Source organism: Anguilla anguilla, chromosome 11, assembly GCF_013347855.1.
Source record: "Anguilla anguilla isolate fAngAng1 chromosome 11, fAngAng1.pri, whole genome shotgun sequence".
Taxonomy (NCBI): Eukaryota; Metazoa; Chordata; class Actinopteri; order Anguilliformes; family Anguillidae; genus Anguilla; species Anguilla anguilla.
In genome coordinates, this window is record NC_049211.1 from 12,845,158 (window position 1) to 12,868,027 (window position 22,870).

The window sequence follows — 22,870 nt, forward strand, 5'->3', positions numbered from 1 at the left end:
GGAATGATTAACATCCCTAATAAAGCTTTTATATATAATAAGAGCACAGTATTAATAGCAAAGCCCCAGTATGTTGTTATGATTCAGGTCTTTGGTTAATGAGACTGCACTAACCATTGGCGCTGCAAAAACTCATCAATATCTTCATTCATCAAAATGAGTGGCATGTAATGTTCCAGTCAATGACTTCATGAAAACGCCGATGTGTCATTAAATGTATTTCTCAGTCACAGTGTGCGGTTATGGAAGATTCCGTTTGTTTCCGTTCTGACAGCTAATCCAACACCATGGAATGTATAGGCTACTGTATGTTCATGCTGTACCTGACCTCATCAATAAGCAATTTACAGGAACAGAAATTAAAATGTCTCTGTCATTTCACCGTACTTGTTTGTCTGGATGCAAAATAAATGTGGAGATAAACATTATACAGAAGAATAAGCAGATTTCTCTGATTTCCCTCTCACGGAATCATGCATTCAGTCTACCATTCAGTCAGTCAGTTACTTGTTACCTCAGGATTTATCATTGTGCCTTACATTAGTAAGTGCCACAAATATGAAACTGTGTACAAAATGACGAAATGTAAACAAATATCATGTTATAGCCTCACCTTTCGTTTCAATCCTCATTATAAATGTATGACAAGTAAATCTGTAGATCTGTCTAGCTGCCATAAGATGGGAACTGTAGAATGGAATTGTATTGTCACTCTGTTAGTGTCTAAGAAAGGATTCGACTCAAAGCCATAATGTCTTCATACCTGTGTCCTTTATTTTTTCAATTCCAATACCCGTTTAATCCCACAACCCAGTGTGTGATGTAGCAAGCACTCACGTGCCCACACCATAATGTTATTGGTTCACATACCCAGTGGATATTACAGTATTACTAATGAAAGTATTTTGTTTCTGTTCTACAGGTTGTAAATGTGAATGCAGGAGAATAGATAATTCTATGCAAATGGTGATTGCACTCAAGAGTGTGCGGTGCATGTCTACAAAGATAACATCATCAGAGGAATTAGGAAATGATCAAAGTGGCGTCAAAGAGAGTATGCCATAATGAACTCCTTTGAAGCTCAGCGACAGCAAACAATATCAAATGCGTTGTTTTCTGGTTTTTATCTGACTTTTTGTGTATTTTTGCTAATTGGATCGTTATTTATTGCCAAACATAATGACGGTGCGGCTTTTGTGTAGACCATAGACATGCATATTTAACATGACATGAAAGCACACCCTCTGCCAGCCTAAGCTGTGAAGCACCTTATCAGACTTTTGAAATATAATACTTCCCCAATGACATTTTGAAACTTGATTTATGATAGTTAAAAACCACGTGATCTCAGAAACCGAAACTTCTGTACGTCACAGTGACAGCTTTCATTTTGGGCTGCTCAACTAATACCTGTCCACGTGTCAGCTATGATAGATCTGGGATCAGTGGTTATTTCACTCACATATGAACCTCTATTTGGATGCACATGGAAAAAACCTGGATTTATGTTCATTTTTGCCAAAAAACCCCATCTGATTCCAGATCAGCTCCTTCCTTTTTCACCCACAAACTTCCAAATGTATATAATGGTTCAATGCCCCACAACTTGTGGGTTTTCATCAGAGAAGAGAGAAATTTGAGAGTGCGTTTGAGATTTTGTAGGGAGATGTGCCTATTGTTAATAATGGAAGGTTCAAGCAAGACGACTTTTGTTATGGGCTCATTTCCAACAAGTGACCCAGTCGAAGGAACGGTGCATGATTTGCACCAGCTCCTAAAACAGTGCAACACTTGAATGATTTGCCACTTGTGGTAAATGCATTCCTATATTGAAGCAGCACCATTGAATCCAGCTGTAACACAAGCTGGGCCATCTAAGCAAGGTATGAGTACCAAATATATCTCCATGTTTAATATTTGTACGATAAAGAAATTATTGTAAAAAGTATGGAAGTTCCTGACACTGGGTAATGTTATTTATTTATTAACTGTGTTAAATCAAGGTAGCAATCCTCTTATGCGAGGTAACCCTGAAAACATAAAATAAAAGAACTGTAATTATACTCATTATACTTGGAGAATCACTGCACTCTGGTGTGGACAGGTTTCTTCTGCGAAAGAGAAACATAATTTGAATGCTCCAACACGGCGTCGCAAACGATAAAGCGTTTGCCGTCTTAAGAAAGCCTCGTCTTTTCCCATCCGTCCACGGCCATTTAAGCGCGTCCGGTGCTCTTATTTTCACCGTCGCGGGCGGGAGGAGGCGTAGGAGGAGTGGTCGCTCGCCTCCGCGTTCCCCCGGTGATGTAGTGCCGGGCTCGGGATGATGAGTGCGGAAGCGGGGAGGGTGCGGACACGCACGCTTTGTCTTTAACCCGCCCCCCCGGGGGGGGATTTTAAACATATCGCGCTGCCAAATTGGTTCTGTTGTATGATTGAACGAACGGAGGGGAGAGCTGAATTATTAAAGGATGTCGTAACCGTACGCGGGGGATTACAATAATGATGTCAGCGGCAGCTGAGGGATTTTTACTGAGCCCACAAATAAATATGCGGGTCAAAGGGCCGGTGGCTGAGGCCTTTTGGCTGCCCGTAGCCATCAGACACGCCGCCGCGGATCCCTGCGCGATTCATTAGGCCGTCTCTACACACAGAGACCTCTCCGGATACACGCGGGCGTCAGGGAGGGGGGGGGGGGAGGCTTTCTCACCCTGACAAATAAGCGGAGGCTGATGTGCTTCGAAATCCCTTCCGTTCGAAATCCCTCTCGCTTTCTTTGAAGATGAAATGGTCTGTAAGTCATAAGAAGGGTGTACGAGGCAGATAAACTCTTCAAACTAGAGCAACCCATAAATTTAAATGAGACATGACTAATTTAACTTTTTTTTCCTGCACCAGTTTGAAAAGCCCTTGCACTTTTTTTTTTTTTAATAAATAAAGGAACGATGCGATATGTATTTTTCTCTGATCACTCGCAGTGCTCTTTTGCATCTGTCTGTGTGAATGCAGAACTGCCTTCAAATAAGACTGAATGTTAATAATGCTGCTCAGGACTGACTTGCCTTTATTTCCTCCACAGCGCCCCCTCTGTCCATCTCAGTTGTTGCAGCAGACACTCCAGCACCGTTCAGTCGCTACCGGGCTCAGAATTTCACGCTGATGTGCATTGTGTCCGGAGGAAAGCCCGCTCCAGTGGTGAGTCAGAATTATGAATAAATAAAGTCATAATACATTCTATATTATACTAAAATAAATAAATCAGTAATGTATTTTCAGTAAACCTTCAGTAAAACACTCCAGTCCTTTAAAAACTTTTGTGACTGTCTAACTAAAATGTTTGAAACCCATACACAAACACAATACAATATTTGAAATTTGTGATGAAAATGTATTTACATGATACCCACTCTGCAGGCTTCTTAATATTTATTTTAAGTTTTAAAATCTTCAAGATGCAGGTAAATATTCAGCATTTGTCATCAGATGTGACACTATCCAAAGGCATGTTAAAATGTTCCATCACATCTGTTTTGACTGTAACAGTGAACCTTGCATCTCACAATGAGCATACTGTTCCCAAGAGAAATTGCGTAGGCTATCCAATATAAAAGAGTGCAGGTGTATCAAAATATATGCAAAAATCTGGCGTGGGCACCTCCATTATGCACAGACACACACACACACACACACACACACATGGCCACACAAGCCCACACACGCATGCCCACACACACACTCCACCACTGATTTGTGCCTCAGATCAACATGATTATAGCTGGTTTACTCGATCCACTTGACCATATCTTAATTTTCATCTTGGAAAAAAAAAACATCCAATACTTTGGCGATAGTGTTCCCTGTAGCTCTGTTGCTCGCCCACATTTGTTTCAGAGGAGGGTGGGATCAGTGCTTGTGCTTCAGAGCCCACAGCTAATTCCCACAGGGGGTCATTACCTGAGGGCGTATCTTAATGCGCATTAATCTTCCCTGTAGGTACAATTCTTTATCTTTCGGCACCCCCGGTCTCGAACCAGCGAGCATCCGGTCCGAGGAGGAAAGCCAGTTTCTGCCTCTCTGACTCTCAGTAAACTGCGCCACCCTGGGATCGCGCGGCCCCCCCCCCCCCCCGTTACAATTACCGCTGCAATAATGGACTGTTGCATAAACTCTCCTCCTTGTGTTCCCCCCGGTTCAATCTCCCTTTTTCGGTCGTGGGGCCGGCGCTGTTCTTTATTGCCTTTAATGAACCTCGCTGCCTGCACCTCGGCCCCGCTCTCTGCAGGTGGAATGCCCCCTGGGCGGCAGTAAGTTATTACAGCTCAGCTCTCTGCTTTCCCTCCCTCTCTCTCTCTCTCTCTCTCCTTCCCTCCTTCCCTCTCTCTCTCTCCCTCCTTCCCTCTCTCTCTCTCTCCCTCCCTCCCTCTCTCTCTCTCTCTCTCCCTTCTTCCCTCTCTTGCTCTCTCTCTTTCTTTCTCTCCCTCCCTCCTTCCCTCTCTCTCTCTCTCTCCCTCTCTCTCTCTCTATTGCACAAACCTGAGAAAGAGGCGGGTGCTAAAACCCCGGCGTCTGTCAGCGAGGCCCGGTAGTGGGTTCGAGTCACCTGAGCGCCTCGCGGCGAGCGTCCCGCGCGCGGGGTAATGAGCGCGGCAGGCCTTGCAGCGAGGCGCCGGCATCGGCGGGACGCAGCCCGTAACCGCGTCTGAAAGCAGATGTGCGGTTTCGCCGAAGTGCTTTTTGCGTGTAATGGAACACCGCCATCGCCGAGAGCGTTTCATCGCGTGGTGCGTCGGGATATGTATCCCCGTTCTCGGGCAGAGCTATGAGTTCCACCTGCTAAAAGGAGCCTTTTCACAATCTGATTGCTGTGTTTGGAATAAATAGGTGTGTTTGCAGACCCGAAATGCTGAAGGTGATCAAAAAAAATTGGTTTGTTCGACAGTGACCACTGAAAATGGTCATTGTCGACATGCCTCTATCTCATAATTTTGCCATTTACTATAAATTGTTGTTAAAAACCCATTTTCACTTAGAGCACCTTGCTGCAGCGTTTGATCAATAGTGTCTCACCGTAAGGCGATGGAAAAAATAGGCGATCGATTTGTTTCATCTAAAGTATCATCAAGTAATCTGGGCCCTTCAAAATAAATCTTTTCCAAACTAACACAGTGTTGATAAAGGACCCCAGTAGGCCAGTGCTGTAAAGTGAATGCATAAAAACAAAGCTTGTAGAATGTAGAATGTAGATTTAAATCAAAAATACGTTTCAAGATTAAGAAAATAAAAGGATAGAAATCATTTGACCACAAATGTTTTACGGTGGTGCAGTGGAAAATTAGCTACTTGGAACTAGAGACAAAAAAAAACAGCTAACTTGTTTCCAGCAGAAATAAAATCCAAACACAAGCAAAAATCGGCATTTAAAAAAAAAGATTTGAATCAAAACTTTGTTGACTCTAGGCAGTCACACAGTAGATGCGGCAGCTAGCGCCCCAATTGCACCCTGAAAGGCGCTGACCATGCATCTCCTGTACAGAATACAGAGCTTAGCCAGAGAAGGGTTTGCATGCACAGGGAGCACATTGAGGACAGAAAGCACCTTGTACAGGTCTCAGGTTTCAGAGGCCTGATGGGTATGTAAGGACATGAAGGAGAGTTAGTGTATTCCACTTCCTACCCTAAAGAGAAGCAATGCCCTGCTCTGCTTCCTACCCTAAAGAGAAGCAATGCCCTGCTCTGCTTCCTACCCTAAAGAGAAGCAATGCCCTGCTTTACTTCTCATCCTAAAGAGAAGCAATGCCCTGATCTACTTCGCATCCTAAAGAGAAGCAACGCCCTGCTCTGCTTCACATCCTAAAGAGAAGCAATGCCCTATTCTGCTTCTCATCCTAAACAGAAGCAATGCCCTGCTCTACTTCTCATCCTAAAGAGAAGCAATGCCCTGTTCTGCTCCCCATTCTAAAGAGAAGCAATGCCCTGTTCTGCTCCCCATCCTAAAGAGAAGCAATGCCCTGCTCTGCTTCACATCCTAAAGAGAAGCAATGCCCTGCTCTGCTTCACATCCTAAAGAGAAGCAATGCCCTATTCTGCTTCTCATCCTAAACAGAAGCAATGCCCTGCTCTGCTTCTCATCCTAAAGAGAAGCAATGCCCTGATCTACTTCCCATCCTAAAGAGAAGCAACAAAGTACTCTGCATCGATTCCAGGCCATGACAGCGCTGGCTGCAGCCAGCTGCTCCTGCAGGGGGAAGTGCGGTTGGCTGCAGCTTCAGCCAGGGAGGGAGGGTTTCAGTCGCCAAGCATGACCACGTCTCACCGCGAACCCCCCTGACCAATGTTGTCTGACCTTTGAGTCGCTTGTGAACTATCTTCCTCAAACTCAATTTCTGCATGAGCCCAACTTACAAAATGTGGTGTGATAAGGAGAGGCAGCTGACATAATGCCTATGGGGGGGGGGGGGGGCATGTATGTGCATATGCATATATTTGTGCGCACACACTCACATGTTGGTGCATTTCGAGAGAGAGAGAGAGAGAGAGGGAAAGCAGAGAGAGAGAGAGACCCATTTCCATGTTGTGTCTTGGGGTGGGACCAAAGAAATATCCTACCTGGCCTGCATTGATATATGAAAATAGACATTGCAGAGGTGTGCTATCGCGAACCAAACATCTGGGTGAACTGCTGATGTTTCCTTGGGAATTGAGACTTCAAATCTTCAAACGCAGAGCACGTAGGTGTCGGCTCAGAGCTCTGTGACTTTCTCCTGTTCCCAACTGGGGAAGAGAATGTACCAGAGTCCTGTTTGCGCTCCACCCTTACCACAGGGAATATCACAGAATGCCTCCTGTCTGGCAAGGCAGATGGTTGAGTCCTGGAGTGTCGTCGTTTCCAATTTAGTCATTTGGAAGATGCTTTTAGCCAGAGTGACGCACAAAAGTGCTTTTTTACACGGTGAGCAAACAACATAACAGCTAGAGATACGCAAAGTTACAGTCATACATGTGCCACTATGAAGGTGCATGTCTTATATAAAGCATATATAAAGGTCTGAAGCGCTGAATTTAGGTCACTGATTCGCAAAACCATGCACCTTGTTTCCAAGGCCCACAGGTGTAAATTTGGTGTTGACTGATAGGAAATCACAATAGCCTGCGGCCACTGCTGCCCTGTAGGACCGCGATGAAATCCGCGGAGCTGCAGACCCCTAGGACCGCAGTTAAATCTGCATTCTACTGAAATCCCCTCGCAGTTTATGGCCGGACTATTTGTTGCCCATCTCGACAGCAGGATATGGGCAATTTGAAGAAACGGGTGGTTTAGCAGTGAGAGGGCTGAACATTAGCGGCTGAGTACAGACAGCGGACAGCCAGGGGCTTCCTCCTCTGCTGCAGATGGAAAAAACAGGCTAGAGAGGAGATAACAAAGGTTATCATGAGATTTCTACAAAAACAAGACACAGTGAAAAAAGCCTGGTGTTATGGAAACCACATGGTGTTTCGTAAGTGGCTGAAGAAAAACATCATCAATAAAATGTGAATTCTGTTCACAGGTTACATGGGCTTGATTTCCAAACTGCAGCAGCAGTGATATTAGCAGGAATGCCCCCTTCTACCACAGCCATTTTGACGCAAGTTAGACTGCACTTTGCTTTTAATTCACTTTGTACTTCTGCCATTTCAATTCTGGCCCAGGCGCCCTCTTTGGAACGTCCAATGAGGATGTGACTCTGAAACACTCTGGCTAAACCTCTGATTGATACAGTAAAAGTACGGGGTTTTGCTCAGAAGCCATTTCTAGCAAAAGCGTAATTTCTTGAAGGAGGTGGAAAAAAATATAATTGGGTTCAGCAGTCCATTCTGTGTCTGAGAAGGAAGAATGTCCTGTCCTGAATAATGTGATTACCCATTAGCAATAAGACGCCGTGCCGCAAATGATAATAAAGCCAATAAAAGGAAATGATGTCCCTCCTGCAAAAATGGATATTCAATTACCGCCTCGTTCATTGCTTCTGACGTGACTGTCAAACTTCTTCCCAAAGGATGGGTTGTGTGCAAGCTGAAGTTAAGTTTTTAAAAAAGGATGGACTGCTGGCTGGTTAAGTGTTGCCCAGTTGCATGAAACAAGCAGTATGAATATACAACGTTATGAATTATTGATACTGCCATTTACTGGGAGTGTGGTCTTCTCTGGTCTTTTTATGGGGTCATTTTCAAATTCTTACTGACTTTTTAAACAATATATATTTTCACTAGGCCACTGCATGCACTGTTAAATGCAAAGAATTTTTAATTTTGTTTTGTTTTTTTCAATATTAATAACATTTTTTCGTATTTTATTTATTATTATTTTTTAGGAGGGCATGTCTGATTTGTGTAGACCATTTACTCTGTGCAAAGTCTTGAATGTGATTAGACCAGCAAAGCTCTGCTTGTTTAAATTTCACCAAGGTCTGTAGGCTACCGTGAAAAAAGGAAGCTATTGATTTGAATTTTTTTAGAAATGTAACCTTGTGACTTTGTAAGAAAGTGAATCAGTTAGTTTAGGAAGGGTATCTGAGGATTGTATTTTAACTGATGTGTGACAATCGTAGGAGAATCCATATTTCTTGAATGGGACCTTGACCTTGGGCTCCATACTTCTTCAGAAAAGGCTCAACACGTGAATGAAATAACAGCACTTAACCTTGGGGAGCAGTAGACTAAAGAATTTAAGTAATGCACATAGGCACATCATCAAACCAGGTGCCATTCACCTTGTGTAAGGTGATGACCAGGCATCAAAAAGGATCTAGAGCTCCACCTTCTGGTTAGAACGAGATACTACATGAAAGGACCACTCTCGTGACTTGCGTGACCTTTTAATGTACTGTATGTCCTAATGATTATTTCTCATTCAAAACCATGGAGGGCTGCAAAATTAGTACACAAGGATGCATGGCTTAACAAGCACATTGTGAGCACAGAAAGAGGTTTCCTAGACAGTGTGGGTAATTCTGGATGAATCGTTGTGTCCCATCGCAGCTATGTGAAATTGGCACAGAAGAGGATTTCGAGCCTCATGTTCGTCCTTACATTTAACTCCTCATTCCAGCATGTTAGGTATGAGTGGATTTGCTGCAGGGAAGGGTATCCCTACTACCCATGACATTTATATAACTGACCTGCAAAGAAGCTTGACACTACCGTGTATAAATCCTGTCTGTGTTCCTACAGACAGGCACTGACTGCGGACTGACAGTAGCGCAAGGCTACTGCTCCTGTCTACTGTAGTAATAAGTGGGGGAACAAAATGATGATTTGCGCTGTTTATGGTGTTAATATATCAAATTCTTTTTGTGGGCTTGACATCCTGTGAGAAATCATTTGTGAAGGTTTGTTCTATTTTATACATCGATAAAATTTATATCAAAGTTTTAGTGTGGAGCAGTAGAGAGCAAGGTAGCACAGGGTCAGTAGTGCTTCCCTGAGTTACACCTAGCTGTTGATCTCTTCTTTGTATTTTCAGGTTAAGAAATCAATGCAGATTGTTGAAAAGTTAATTGAATAGTAATGGAAATATCAGTTGCTTTGGACAATTCTGAGGTGATCTCACTGCCTTCAAGAAATGTCCGATATGACTTCATACATCCCTTTAGAATGATTTCAGTCCTAGAGCCCGTATTCAATCAATGCTTCAAGCTCTGTCTTTGAAAACTCAGTTCGGTGAAATCATGTGTTTTTTTGTGAAGGAAAGAAAATCTTCCTTTTAATTGTTAATCAAAGTTAAGGAGAAATGTTGAATAGAATTCAGGTCAGTGTTTTCGTGAGAATAGACTAAACAAACCTCTAACAAGCCAGACTGTGTCTCTAAAATAACACAAGATGAAGCGTACATGGTGGCACAGTAACTGAAGTCCTGCAGCAGGGTCGTGCACTTCTGTGTTTGTCTTAGTCATTATCTCCTTGTTCCAGTCAGTTTAAGGGGAAGTTAAAGACTGAGTCACACAGTCCTGAAGCATTGCAGGGTTCTGTTTGCTCGACTCCAGATGTCATTAGACCACTGGTGTGTTACGACCCCGGCATCCATAACTGCGATTCTCTTATTATTGAAACAAGATTCCCTTAAGGGGAAATGGGTGTAAATTCCACTTATATACAGTCATTTCGGTATTTACGGAGAGAAGAATTTTTCCCCCTGGAGGGGGTCTGGAATCCACATATGTTTGGATAATCCACAAGGCTCGCTCTCTGGAAAATTAAAGTTGTAAACGCTGAGCTTAATGTACCGTGAAACCTAATGAAGCTGTGATCTCTGTGAAAATTGAATAAAAAATGTCCAAAGACTTTTCATACAGTAAACAAGCTAAGGGTTAAACTTGAGTGGGCTAAAAATATGAATAAATTAGCATCAGACGATTAAGAACCAACTGCTGTGGCGCAATTGTGCTGTGATTTTTAAATGAAAAATAACTGAAGGGTATGTGAGATGCATATTTGTCTCTGCCTCAAACTCTCCGTCTCTCTCTTTTATCATTTCTCTTCTTTTCTTTCTGTTTTCACCCTCTCAGTTTCTCTTTCTCCTCTCTCTTCCCCCTTATCCCTTGTTTTTCAGGTGTACTTCAAACGGGACGGGGAGGTGATCGAAGTAATACCGTACACCGAGAGCGAGGGCGGGGGCGGGGGCGGGGGCGAGGGCAGGGGTTTCGCCGGAGTCAGGGGCCCCAGGCCATTGATCAGCCGGGACCTGGACGACACCAAACTGCGCAAGTCCCTCTCCCTCCTGGACGCGGACGGAAAGCCGGGGCGGCTGCACACGGAGAGCCCCTCCCACGGCCGCGCCCCGGGGCCGGAGCCCAGCCCCGCCACCGAGGCCATCCCGGAGACGGTGGTGAGCCGCGAGTTCCCCCGCTGGGTCCAGAGCAGCGACCCGCTCTACTACTTCCACAACACGCTGGTCCCGCTGAAGAACGGGACGTCCGAGGTGCGGGCCATGCTCACCTGGACCCTCAACCCCCAGCTGGACAACGACGCCCTGTTCAGCTGCGAGGTCAAGCACCCTGCCCTGTCCATGCCCATGCAGGCCGAGGTCACGCTGGGTGAGTGTCAGTCTTTCTCCCCTTGACGGGTCTCTGAGTGGAACGTGGCCACGTCCTCCGTCCTCTCGCATGTCTGTCCGTCAAACGCAGCCACACCCTCCCTCTTCATCAAATGCACCCATCTGTCCCACAGTGCAGCGATGCCCCTCTCACTGGAAGATCCAAATTTATTGTGCATTGTTGTCTCCACCCCCATCCCTAAACCTCCTCCCAAAACTTGTCTCCCCCACCTCAGTCCCATTGACAACTTGTCAGGAGTTCTGCTGGCAGTGCCCCCCCCCCCCCCCCCCCCCCCCCCCCGCCCCATGGCCTGGGATAATAAAGCCACGCCTCTTGCCAATACTTGACAGATACTCAGTACAACATTGATTGTGTGTGATGCGTAATCATTGTTGCCAATGAGCAGGGTTCGGGATGGAATGCAAATTGCACAATTCATAGAGCAAGTTAACTCGGACAAGTTATTGGAAAAGTCAACCTGAATTAAGCAGCTGAAATGAAAAGAGTGCATAGTAATTATCGTTTCGGGTGAAGGGCTTACTGTTGCCCTCTTTTGACGCGAAGCAGAAACACTCGGAAGCAGTCAGACCCATTCATTTCTGTGCCTCTTTCCTAATTCCATAACCACATAACCTTTGTGTGGCGTGTGTAGTAATTAAATATGCCATTAAATATATTTTTGCAACACAGACAAAGCACTGTGCTATGTCTGAGAGATTTTAGCAGTCTGTAGTTTTATCACATAACATTTGAAAGGGCAGCAGTAGTGTCTGAGACGCTAAGGATGATGGGTAAATTGAGAGTTTGTGAGGGCAAATGATGTTAAACTGTTAGCCTCATGGGATCCTGGGAAATGGTTCCCCTGCTGAGATGGATGTCATATTGTCTGGTAGATCAGAGGAAATAATAAAATAAATACTTTAAAAAAGGAATTATTATTTACTCAACCCTATTTCGTAAAAAAAATATCAACCAACTTTTTAATTACAATGTTTCAAACCAAAATTTTTAAGGTCCAAAATAGAAACACTTGCAATTCACTCAGATTTAAGGACGATTACATTCAGGTTCCAATCCTCCCAGATGAATCCTGCTGGTGAATACAGTGAAGCGAACCCCTGGATCCTGTCAAACCCTCCGATCTTTTTTAAGAGTAAGAGGGTTTTTTTTTTTTTGGTACAGTACCAGATCACTCTGGCGATATGGATTTTTAAAAATGGAGTAGCTCTTGCTCTTACGATGACTTTGTGGTTTTGATTGAATCCTGGAGAAAGTGTTCCGTCTGTCTGCACCCAGGTTGTCCCTGATGAGAGCACCAGCATACAGGCATAACAGACAAGGCAATTTGTCAGACTGTCATGGAGCCGCCTTGCGGGCTCACCGAGTTTAGCTTTGTTTTGTCATGTGCTTTCGTACAGGTAGAGATGGGGAAGTATACAACAAAGGCAAACGGCAAATAAATTAGCATGCTGTTGAGCCCAGAGTGCAGGATTAGCTGAATGGAGGTGAGATGCTGTTTTGTATTGCAGCCAGCCTGATTTGTCGCTGGACCTGAAAACTCCCTTGCTGTCTCTTTGAGACTGTATCGCTCCGACAGAGCTTGCTAATTTGTCATTAGCCGCGCTCTTCAGAAAAGCAGACTGTTCTTCTTTTTTTCCATTTTTTTCTGCCTTGAAATGCAGAGCACCCCGATAAGACTTGTGCTTTCCAAACAAACCGCAAACGTGCATGGCATTTTAGTGGAAGCTCATTTAAATGTAAATTGTTTAAAAAATGTAGCGTGGGTCAGCCGCGACCCCTCGTGGAAAGAATGACAGGGGTTCACACAAGTGGAGCTGCGGACCGCCAGACAAAACAAAATGTGATAGCAGGGACCGTCATGAGGTAAATGAAATTAATCCAAGGTTAAAATAATTACCCTCCCCAAAGCAAGCTAAAACTCTGCAGTCATTCCATCCTGTGACTTCTCCCTGTGTGATGGCGGAAGCTTGGTAGGCCAGCGGGGGTGTAGTCTTCTCTCAGGACAAAGCAGAAAAGCAGTGTCCCTGTGTCACATTGAGGGGGACACTGTTCGGCAGGAGGAGCCATCTCTCAGACGAGATGTTAAACCGAGGTACTAACTCACTGTGGTAATTACAGATCTCATGGCCCTGCAAAGGCCTAATGCTCTGGCTAAATTCCCACCCTGCCTCTCTCAGTCCAGCCCCCTAATCATCCTCAGCTTAGCTGGCATAATGCCCCCTTTCCACATCAGCTGGTGTGGGCCATTCTGGCTGAGAAAAGACATTACCGAGCTGTACTTCTTTAGCATCACTATCTCAGGACAGTGTTCCTGCATGCATTTATTCTGAGCAGGAACATCAAACCTTCATTTAGGTCAGACATGTGCATTGTATTACATCAAGCATCACATTTACGTTTCCTAATTCTTTTTGGAAGATGCTTTTCAGTGCATTTCTCCAAACTGTGCAAACAGTAGTATTTATATGATTATTAATCTTCCATTTCAACTCAAACACAATATATCTTTATAGATATTTTGGCATATCTTTGATGCTAGTATTTTTACTTGTTTTCATTATTAGACCTGGGTCAGTATGTGAATCTTTAGATATTTTAACCCTTTAAATTAGTTTGATGTGAATTTTACTTAGTGTAAGCATTTCTTATAAAATTGTCAGTAATCCATACAATTTTTACAGGTGTACATTTAAGGCAATTCTTGTGTGTTAAGGACAGGTATTCAGAATGCTCCCATGTTTTGGAATAGATCGATTTGGAAGGTCATTCCTAGTCTTAGTTTGGCATGTTTATTGCCTTCAGCTTAAATAGAGTTTTCTCTTACAACTGTGATTGTAAGAGTATCGGAATAGATTTGTTTTTTAAATGCATTTTAATGCTTTAGCACCTCTATCTATACAAGTGGGTGAACCAATAATGCAGAAATATAGTTTTTCTGTGTGACAATACTCTAATATTAATGACAGGTTTTATTGTTGCTGGTTAAAAATGCCATTGATCATAAGCACGAAGTTGTGTAAATTCAAGAGAGTGTTTGCAGAATCCTTGCTTCTGTTAGGGATTAATTTGGGTGCACTGCTCATTTAATGTTCCCAGGGAATATATTTTTTAAATATGTATTTTACAATAGTGATAACTTTCATGTATTAACCACCTGAGGTAATACATATACAAAGGAGATCACTGGCTTTTTTGCAGCTAATGCATTTAAAAAGCTAAACTTTTCAATTATATTGAATACACCCAGCTAAAAGGGGTTATTTTAAACATATGCGAGTAACTTTTAGCTTAAACTAGTTTTCCATTGGTCCATTTATATGGAGAGTCGGGATATTGAAAGAAGTAATGCGTAAAGTGCTTAATCTTTAATCGATTTATTATTGCAGCATGAGCCACAGGAACAGTTTGACAACGGGCCAGTGTTGTAGTTTTGTAGTTACAGGTGATGAATATTCATGAGCGCCGCTTGGCTTGTTATACAAATGGCATACAGTTGGTGAAACGTGCAGAGGCTAATGCTATGCCACATTGCCTAATACCCAGCCACTCCTTTTAGAAAGCAAACTCTGTGTTAGGGATTCATGAATTTTAAATAGCTTTATAATTAAACCTCAGTTCTGCCAGAACCCATGCAACAAACACACGTTCACAAATGCACAGACATATGTGCAGTCAGGTACAGGCATGCACACACACACACACACACACGCACACGCACACGCACACACACGCACACACACACACACACACACACACACACATACACACATACACCATATCCATTCTGACTTGATTCATCACGTACAGTATAGTAAAAAGCATTCTGTTTAATTTAATGTGCTGGGATCAGTGAATTTTCTGTCAACTAGCCAGACTCCCTAACAATAGTAGTTTGATGAAAAAGAGAAATAGGAGCATATTAAGACGCCTCAAACTTCTCGTCGACTTGCCAGTATCTGCTCCCTCCTCCTCCTGTCCGCCCATCCATCCATCTGTCTTCTACCCGTACCTGTAGGGAATGGGAGTGTTACACAGACGTGGTTGGAAAGTATCAGAGAATAAAAGCAGCTTAGCCCATCCACCATGATCCTGACAGGTGATGTTTGTACCTCGATGAAGATGGTCTCACACACCCCCCTCTCACCCCCACACCCACCATCAGAATCAGACCAGCCAGACACCCCCTCCACCCACACTGCTATCGGTCCTACTTCAGTTTTACACCTCGTCTGGGGAGGACTGCATTTATTGATTCATGTCTGAAGGTTTTAAATTTGCTGCAGCATCAGACATCCCCCCTACCTTAATCCTCCCCTCCTTTCCCCTCCTCCCCTCTGCCCCCCCCCCCCCCCCCCAACACACCGCTGAAATAAGTTTCAATGTCTGAACTGCCTTTTACAATAGTCATCTAGAGCAGTAGCTGGGCACAACAGGAATTTTTTGCATGGATGTTGTGTGAGACAAGTCGGCAAATAGTAACCAATGTAAAAAATGTAACAATCAGCCAATGAGATAGCAGGCAAACAAGCGAAATCGCTACGTCTAGGAACTCACCACTTCATTTAAGTGCTTTCCGATGGGGTTGACCATTGGCCATTTGAGAGACATGTTAAACATGGGTTTTTCAGAAAGCAGGTTTGAGCTCCAGCCCTTATCAAGCGTATTGTGTAGCAAAAAGGATTCTCGTGATTTGTAATTGTAGCTCGTGCAAACTTAGAAAAGGAGTTATCTGTTCTGCCCGTAATGCATTGTGCCAACTCTTGGGTACCTCGGCTGATTTAATGTAATTACACAACACCGCAGTGTGCGCTTAGCGCGCGCTTTTCTCAGCACGGAGAAGCTATTCACAGAGGAAGCCCTGTGCGATCCGAGCCGGTTCTATTCTCATCCGTCCTCTGGGATGGCATGCCGGCTGCACGCTGCTCGCACGCTCCGCGTTCGCGCTCTGACGGCCGTGAAGAACAGCTCCGTCGAGGAGGACACGGTCTCAGCCCCGGCGGAAACGGGACGATCCTCCAAAGAGCCATCCCCGGCACGGACGCGCCTGGAGGACCCCGCCCGAGGAGCGGCAGCATTCAGAGCGTGCAGTCTTCATCGCTATCGCTCCGCTTTTTTCCCAAGGGAAACAACTAAAAAAAATGTTTTACATTTAACACTCAGTGGCACAGATACCCTCTCCCTGAGAAATAGGATACCATCATTTCCCTGCTCGCAGCGTTTGACCCAGGGACCAAATTAAACCCATCTGGGAAGAGGCGCACGCGCCAGGCGGGGGAATTAATTCTCAGATCGTTCCTTATCACGGCTTCGCCGCGCTTGGCTGTTTCTTCCCGTAATGAGTATCTGTCTAATGTAGTTCCTTGTTTCTCTGGGGGAATACACTGACTCCTGTCACTGGATTAAAGGACAATTCTGGATCCTGAAATCCAAACCTTAACTGATGGCAAATGTGTTCAGCAGCGAAATAGATCTCGCTCCCGTGCCCTCTGTCATTTTGCAGTGGTTGGCGCTTGGCGGACGCTATTTCATGCCTGACACAGGTGGTTATTGCAGCATTTTTTTTTTTTTACAACACCAGCTATAATCTTCTCGCTGCAGCCTCTATCACCAAACAGTTTCTCTAATGCACGATGGTGTAGCTCGGTGCAATTCTTTGTGGCTTCTACCCTACCAGGGAGCTAGTGTGGAAATAGAAACAATGCCAGGTATCACAATTGAATTGTCAAGGGCAATACTTTGGAATTCAGGCCAAATAACAGAGTATATTTTACATATTGTCCATGAATGAAGCAGGATATGTACTGATATTTTGGTTACTGTAAGTATATGACTTTCCTGCACTTCATTTTTAATTAAAATCTAACCACGTAGGCCATCTGAGAACTCAGTTCTCTTTTGCAGTGATGGCCTGGCCTGGGATGTGTTGTGTTGTGTAGCCAGTCAGTTTAGGAGGTGATTAAGTGGCCAGATATAGACAGCCAGTTTTCATAGAATTTGACCGTAACATTGGGGTTAACACCCCTTCTCTTTTGAAAAATGGCACTGTATATTTAATGACTGCAGTGAGTCAGGGCCTTGGTTTAATGGCACATCTGAAGGATACCTTCTACAGCACAGCACCCTCATCATTGTGCTGAGCGAGTGGATTTTCTTGTTGGTCCAGAGGGAAGAGTGCCCCCTACTGGCCTAGCAGCACTTCTCCCAGCAGCAACTTTGCTTTCCCAGGAGATCTCCCATCTCCCTGCATAGATTCAGCCTGAGAAAGGGATAGTGTGGCATGGCCGCTGGTATGGTTGCTGCTCACACAGGATTGCAATGAAACAGGATATTTTATGGAAGCATTCAGGTTAATCTTCAGTATATGGCTTGGCTGCACATGAGTTGTGGCTCGCACAGGATTCTAACAGGTCATAACAGCAACTCCCTGTCATACTGCCAGGCCAAGTTTAATTTGGTTTTATCCTCTCCTCTGTCCCACCCCCCACACCCCACCCCCCACCCCCCCCCCAACAGCGGCTCCCAGGGGCCCTAGGCTCTCAATGACCCCCACCAGGGCGAAGGTAGGGGACACAGTCCGCATCGCCGTCCAAGGCTTCCAGGTAGGATCAGTCGGGGTAAGTGCATGTGGGATTGTTCTGAAAACAGGGGGGACTGGGTTCAGTTTGGGACACAAGGAGATGCAGGGTATGTGCGGTCAGTCTCGTCACCCACGTGCGCTGACCGAAAAGTGACCATTCGCTCAGCGCCGAAACACAGTGGAAAAACCCCAGGGGATACTTTCGACAGTCTCACGGTACGAGTGTGTTTGATTCCTGGAGAAGCCCACTGAAAGCGTCCCTGAGTGTTTGGTCTCCTCTTACCTGCCTCGAGCGGCTGAACGCTGTATCGGGATGAGTGAATCTCCTTTACCTGCGGAGTGCGTCTTGCTATTGACTGCACAAGTATCACTTTGTTTGCCCTCAGCCGTTTGCTGTCAACTGGCTGGGAGTCACACGCTCTGTCTGCGGCTAGAATTCAAGCAGGGGGTTTTAATTTCTTTTTTGTGTTAGCGTCAGCTCCAGAAAGAAAGCCTTGGCCTTTGTGACCCCATTGACTGTATGGCTTGGCAGTGGCTCCAGGTGAAACCAGTCAGGGGGAGAAAGAATAAGTCTAATCCTAGCAGAACATTGACGGTACAGAACAAAAATTATGGGGTCCCTCCCCTTCAATCCGTGTAAGATGAAGCACAGAGGGGATTGACAGTCTTTCTTTCTTTGTTTTGGTCGTTAAAGAAATGAAATCTTTATGCCTGGGGAGAGGAGTGGCAGATCAGTCAGAGTACCCATAACACTCCCCTGGTGCTCTTTCAGGTCTCTCACAGGGACAAACAGCCTTCACTGTAATGTGAATCCTATTAGCATGGCTGCATTCATCGCCAAAAAGCAGTTTACCAGAAAAAAAAAAACACACCATTAAACAAAATAAAATGAAATGAGTCTCTGGTAGCCCTTACTGGATCAGGACCCCATGTTTTCAGATGTGTGTACTGTAGAGGCATGTACACTAGCTTGTGCATTGTTTTATTTTCATTGACAAAGACAGTATAGTAATGTCCTTTTCTCTTCGTCTTTCTTCAGCTTGAAAGCCCCGCTTTTTTAATATGCTTTTTTAACGTATCTCTTTAGATCATTTTCACTGGAATATATACAGTATTGCTAGATGTATATGGCTTGATTGTCACCTGTCACATTATAGTGCAAATTCAGAAACATGGTGGCTGACAGTTCACACAGGTATTGAGGGACCTACACTGTCCAGAATCTTTGAACTTTCCAACACCTGAGAAACAGATATTATAGATTAAGTTTCTTCTTCCTACTGGGGAGTTCTTTTTACCTCACTTGTTGAATTTGTGGGGGTCGGGGGGGTTGGGGGGTACTGAGTCTAATTCCCTGTGTCTCTAAAGCATCTTTGTGACAGTGTCTGTAAAATTGTCTATGAAAAAAATAAATAAATAAATAAATTTAATTGAACTGGATTCCTGGATCCGCACTAAGCATAAACTTATATATAGCGACATTCTTTGCCCCAGATATGATGGACTCATTATTTCTTATTTCTTATTTTTAGTGTTGCCTGTGAATAATATTTGATCATAACAACGTGTGCTGCTAAGGATCGTTACAAGAAACTGTGCTAAAAACAAGTTAACCTCAGAGATGTTACTGTATGTTGCACTTGCACATCTTATGTGTTTTTCTTGCATTGACAACTGTGTGCTTGATGTGCTGTTATTTTTGAGAAAACGGTTTGTTTGTTTATTTTACATATTCCTAATTAGAATAAACCAGCTATACATTCCTAACAACAGATACAGAAGGAATCCTTTTAAGTGTGAACTATTACTCGATCCTGTATTTTATATGGTAGGAGTGGACTGGATTTCTGTCACTGCAGTTTATTCTTATAGAGTTCTATAGAAATCTATAGGAATAAATAATTCTATAGATTTTTTTTTTTTTTTTTTAAAGCAAAATAAGTTTTGATCTATGAAAAAGTTAAAATGTACCACATGCAGGAAATATAAAGGGCATTAAGGGAGTTTCAGGTTTATGGGTGAAAGGAAAAGAGTGTCTGTCCTGTGCATAATGAAAGTCATTTTCTGCTTCCAGTTAAGTGATACACAGGCAGCGGTTTAACAGATGGGAGCTGAGTAATAATCCTGAACTTTCCCCCAGTACCTCCCACCATGACTGGGCCCCACCCCACCAATACCTCCACTGCCTCACCACACACTGATGGTGTTTCCCTGCCCCCCCCCCCTTCCTCTAGAACGAAGTTTTTCCTGAACCTCTGTTCACCTGGACCCGGGTCGGGGGTCGCCTCCTGGACGGGAGCGCGGAGAAGGACGGGAGCGAGCTGGTTCTGGATCGCGTGCCCGCCGAGCTCAACGGGTCCATGTACCGCTGCACAGCCCAGAATCCCCTGGGCTCCACGGACACCCACACGCGGCTCATCGTCTTCGGTGAGTGTCTGCGTCGTCCCGCGGGTTGCCTGGCGCCCCGAGGCGCAGGAGTGGACAGGAAGCTGAGTTCAGCTGTAATTACGCGGGTTTGCGTTGTGACTGATGTGCACAGGACCCTCCCTCCTGCGAGCAGCACTTTCTTCCAGAATGGAGCAGGAATTAATTAAATAGAATCTATGTGATGAATAATTAATTCTTACTAACTGTGTGATTAATAAGAGATAGGGTTGCATTAAATTACAACCTAAAAATTCATCACACAGCAAAAAGGGCTGCTCTGAAGGAGGAAGTAGGTACTTACGTATTATATTTATCTTTAGAGTGGCCAGAACAATTTTTTATTTTATGGGAGTGCATTAAAACAAATAAAACACAGACCGCTGGCAGCAAAACACAGCAGTAGGCATGTGCTTTTCCTTGAATGCATCCCTCTTTCGATGCCAAACATATCAATTTAATCTCTGTAAGAAAATGTTTCATTCTCCTACAGACTGCTGTATGTTTATTGTGTTCATTTACACAAGAAAAGGTTTTGAAGCTAAATGAAATTGATTGATGCAAGGCTTTTTTATTATGGGGGTTAATGGCAAATGGTTTCAACTTTTTACTGCAGTCAAATAAGAATCAAATGAATAAAAAGCAGCAATATATTGGAGTATTAAATTTACTTGTATGTAAGTGTACTTGCAAGTGCTTTACGTGTAGCAACCAAATAAACACACTGCATGGTTTCACATTGTGGCCAGACGGGAGAGAAATCCCAATGGTTTTTTAATTGCAATCACAAAGGGACAGCAAAGATTTTTTTGCCACCTTATATTGAACTCCCAAGGTTTAGTGGAATCGTTGAGGTTCATTTCGCCCACACTAATCCTACATCTTTTACGAGGAGTTATTGAAATCACTGAAGTGTTTTAAACACTTGTTATGCTACTCTCATCTCCTGCGCATTGTCTGCTGTCGCTCTCCTTCAGTGCTGGCTGATAAACCACTTTCTTCTATTGCAGTAAAGCACAACAGGCCTCATATAATTGATTGGATACTGTACGGTAACCTTTCTCTTCCTATTACTTTTTTTTGTCGTTTTTTTTTCTCTTAGAAAACTAGCAAGATGCTTCAAGATACTGTTAGGATTCTTACCAGCACGGAAGGTGGAAATGTGTTTTAACAAGTGTATTAAAATGTCTAAGAGCTACTGTTTTGTTTTTTCCAAGCGGTGTCTCTTTGTTTTACTGGGAAGGGGGGGGTGGGCGGTGGGGAGGTGGGGGGGGGGGGGGGGGGAGTGGGAGGGCAATGACTGCAGGTTCTGGAACCATATTGTTTTTGTTTGGGTTTTTGTTCTTACTTTTTCCCCTCACCTTGACCTCTGAAAGTTTATAATTGTTACACTGGAGGTATACCAAACTTGGTAGGCCTGTTTGTCTCAGCTAATATATAGTTCAGATTGGACAACTGGTGGTGCTACTGGACACATGATGAATTTTGAGGTCTAAGGTCTTGGCCCCTTTCAAAATACATGGTGATGCCAATGAACTCCATATTAAATAATAATAATAATAATAATAATAATAATAATAATAATAATAATAATAATAATAATAATAATAATCACCATCATCATCATTATTATTATTATTATTATTATTATTATTTAATATGTACTGATCAAATGCCTCAGTGGCACATTTATGTTTTGCTGTCATCCTGAATTTGCAGCCATTTTGTAATGATTTCCCATTTTCCTCTTTTCTCAATTTTGGTCGAGCCACCTGGGTGATTCGTAACTTGGCATACTGAGGCTAGATCCTAATAGACAGTTAGTGATTTTTGGAACTGGTCTCTTGATGGCACTATAAAATCATCATTTGAATTTGCATTGTTTAAGCAATCATAACTCCTGCCTCGTTTGGCATAGACTTGATCAGCCTCACAAGATGCTGCTTCTGATGGAAAACAAATTTGCTCCACACTCCACACAGAATTTTCCACCTTATGTGTCAATGTTTTTTAAGTGAAATACATTTGCTAACTGAATTTAAACATATGTCATTGTGTATATTTCATTGCATTGGTTACATTAAGATTGTTTCTCATCAATCTTACAGTCTTTCTCAATTGCTATGAACCCAACGAGCCAAAGCAATTTCATGTACAAAGAGAAAGGTGATTTTTCCAAATTATGTGTACGTTTTGCTTTTTTTCATGCAATGCTTAGTCTTATGTTACTCTTTTCCAAAACACTTCAAACGATTTTCTTTATTAGGAACAGTTTTCAGGAAGGAAATATATTGTGTTTACGTGGAAAACTACCATTACAAATTATAGACTATAATTATGAACTCATGAACACATTCATCCTCACAAGGCAAACAATATTTGCTTTCATTGTACAATCAGAAATCAGAGTTTAACACAAATAAAGTAATTGACTGCATCATGAAGACATTTTAGGAAGAAGCAAGTATGCTGCATACCTTTTTAGAGGAACTTAGAAATCGGGAAAAAGCTGCACTACCAATATGTGAAATAAAGTACTTTTATCCAGTTTACAAATTACTTCAGCACTATGTTCTGTCATTCTCACCAGACTAGGGATGCAGCTGCTTACCTATACATCTGAAAGTGTTAGAGCTGAAGTAGGATTAGGGTAGTTGCAAGTGTTAGTCTTTAATTTTAGATGTCAAATTTTCTATGCAGGTGAATGAAAAATCTAATTTTCTTCACAGCCACAATGAGATAAATCAATGAAAATGAGTTTTCTGGTATTTACTAG

The 22,870-nt window shown here is 43.4% G+C and overlaps 1 protein-coding gene across 2 annotated transcripts in view; it reads left to right on the plus strand.

The window, feature by feature from the left end:
- Window positions 1-22,870, plus strand: part of LOC118207238 (immunoglobulin superfamily member 21-like) — a 176,686-nt gene that overhangs the window by 147,986 nt on the left and 5,830 nt on the right. The window contains exons 5-8 of one of the 2 annotated variants that reach the window (XM_035380607.1): window positions 3,080-3,195; window positions 10,589-11,072; window positions 17,607-17,707; window positions 19,905-20,097. In XM_035380607.1, the coding sequence (XP_035236498.1) occupies window positions 3,080-3,195; window positions 10,589-11,072; window positions 17,607-17,707; window positions 19,905-20,097 (894 nt within the window). The remainder of the gene's footprint in view (window positions 1-3,079; window positions 3,196-10,588; window positions 11,073-17,606; window positions 17,708-19,904; window positions 20,098-22,870) is intronic. The other variant, XM_035380608.1, reaches the window with a different exon arrangement.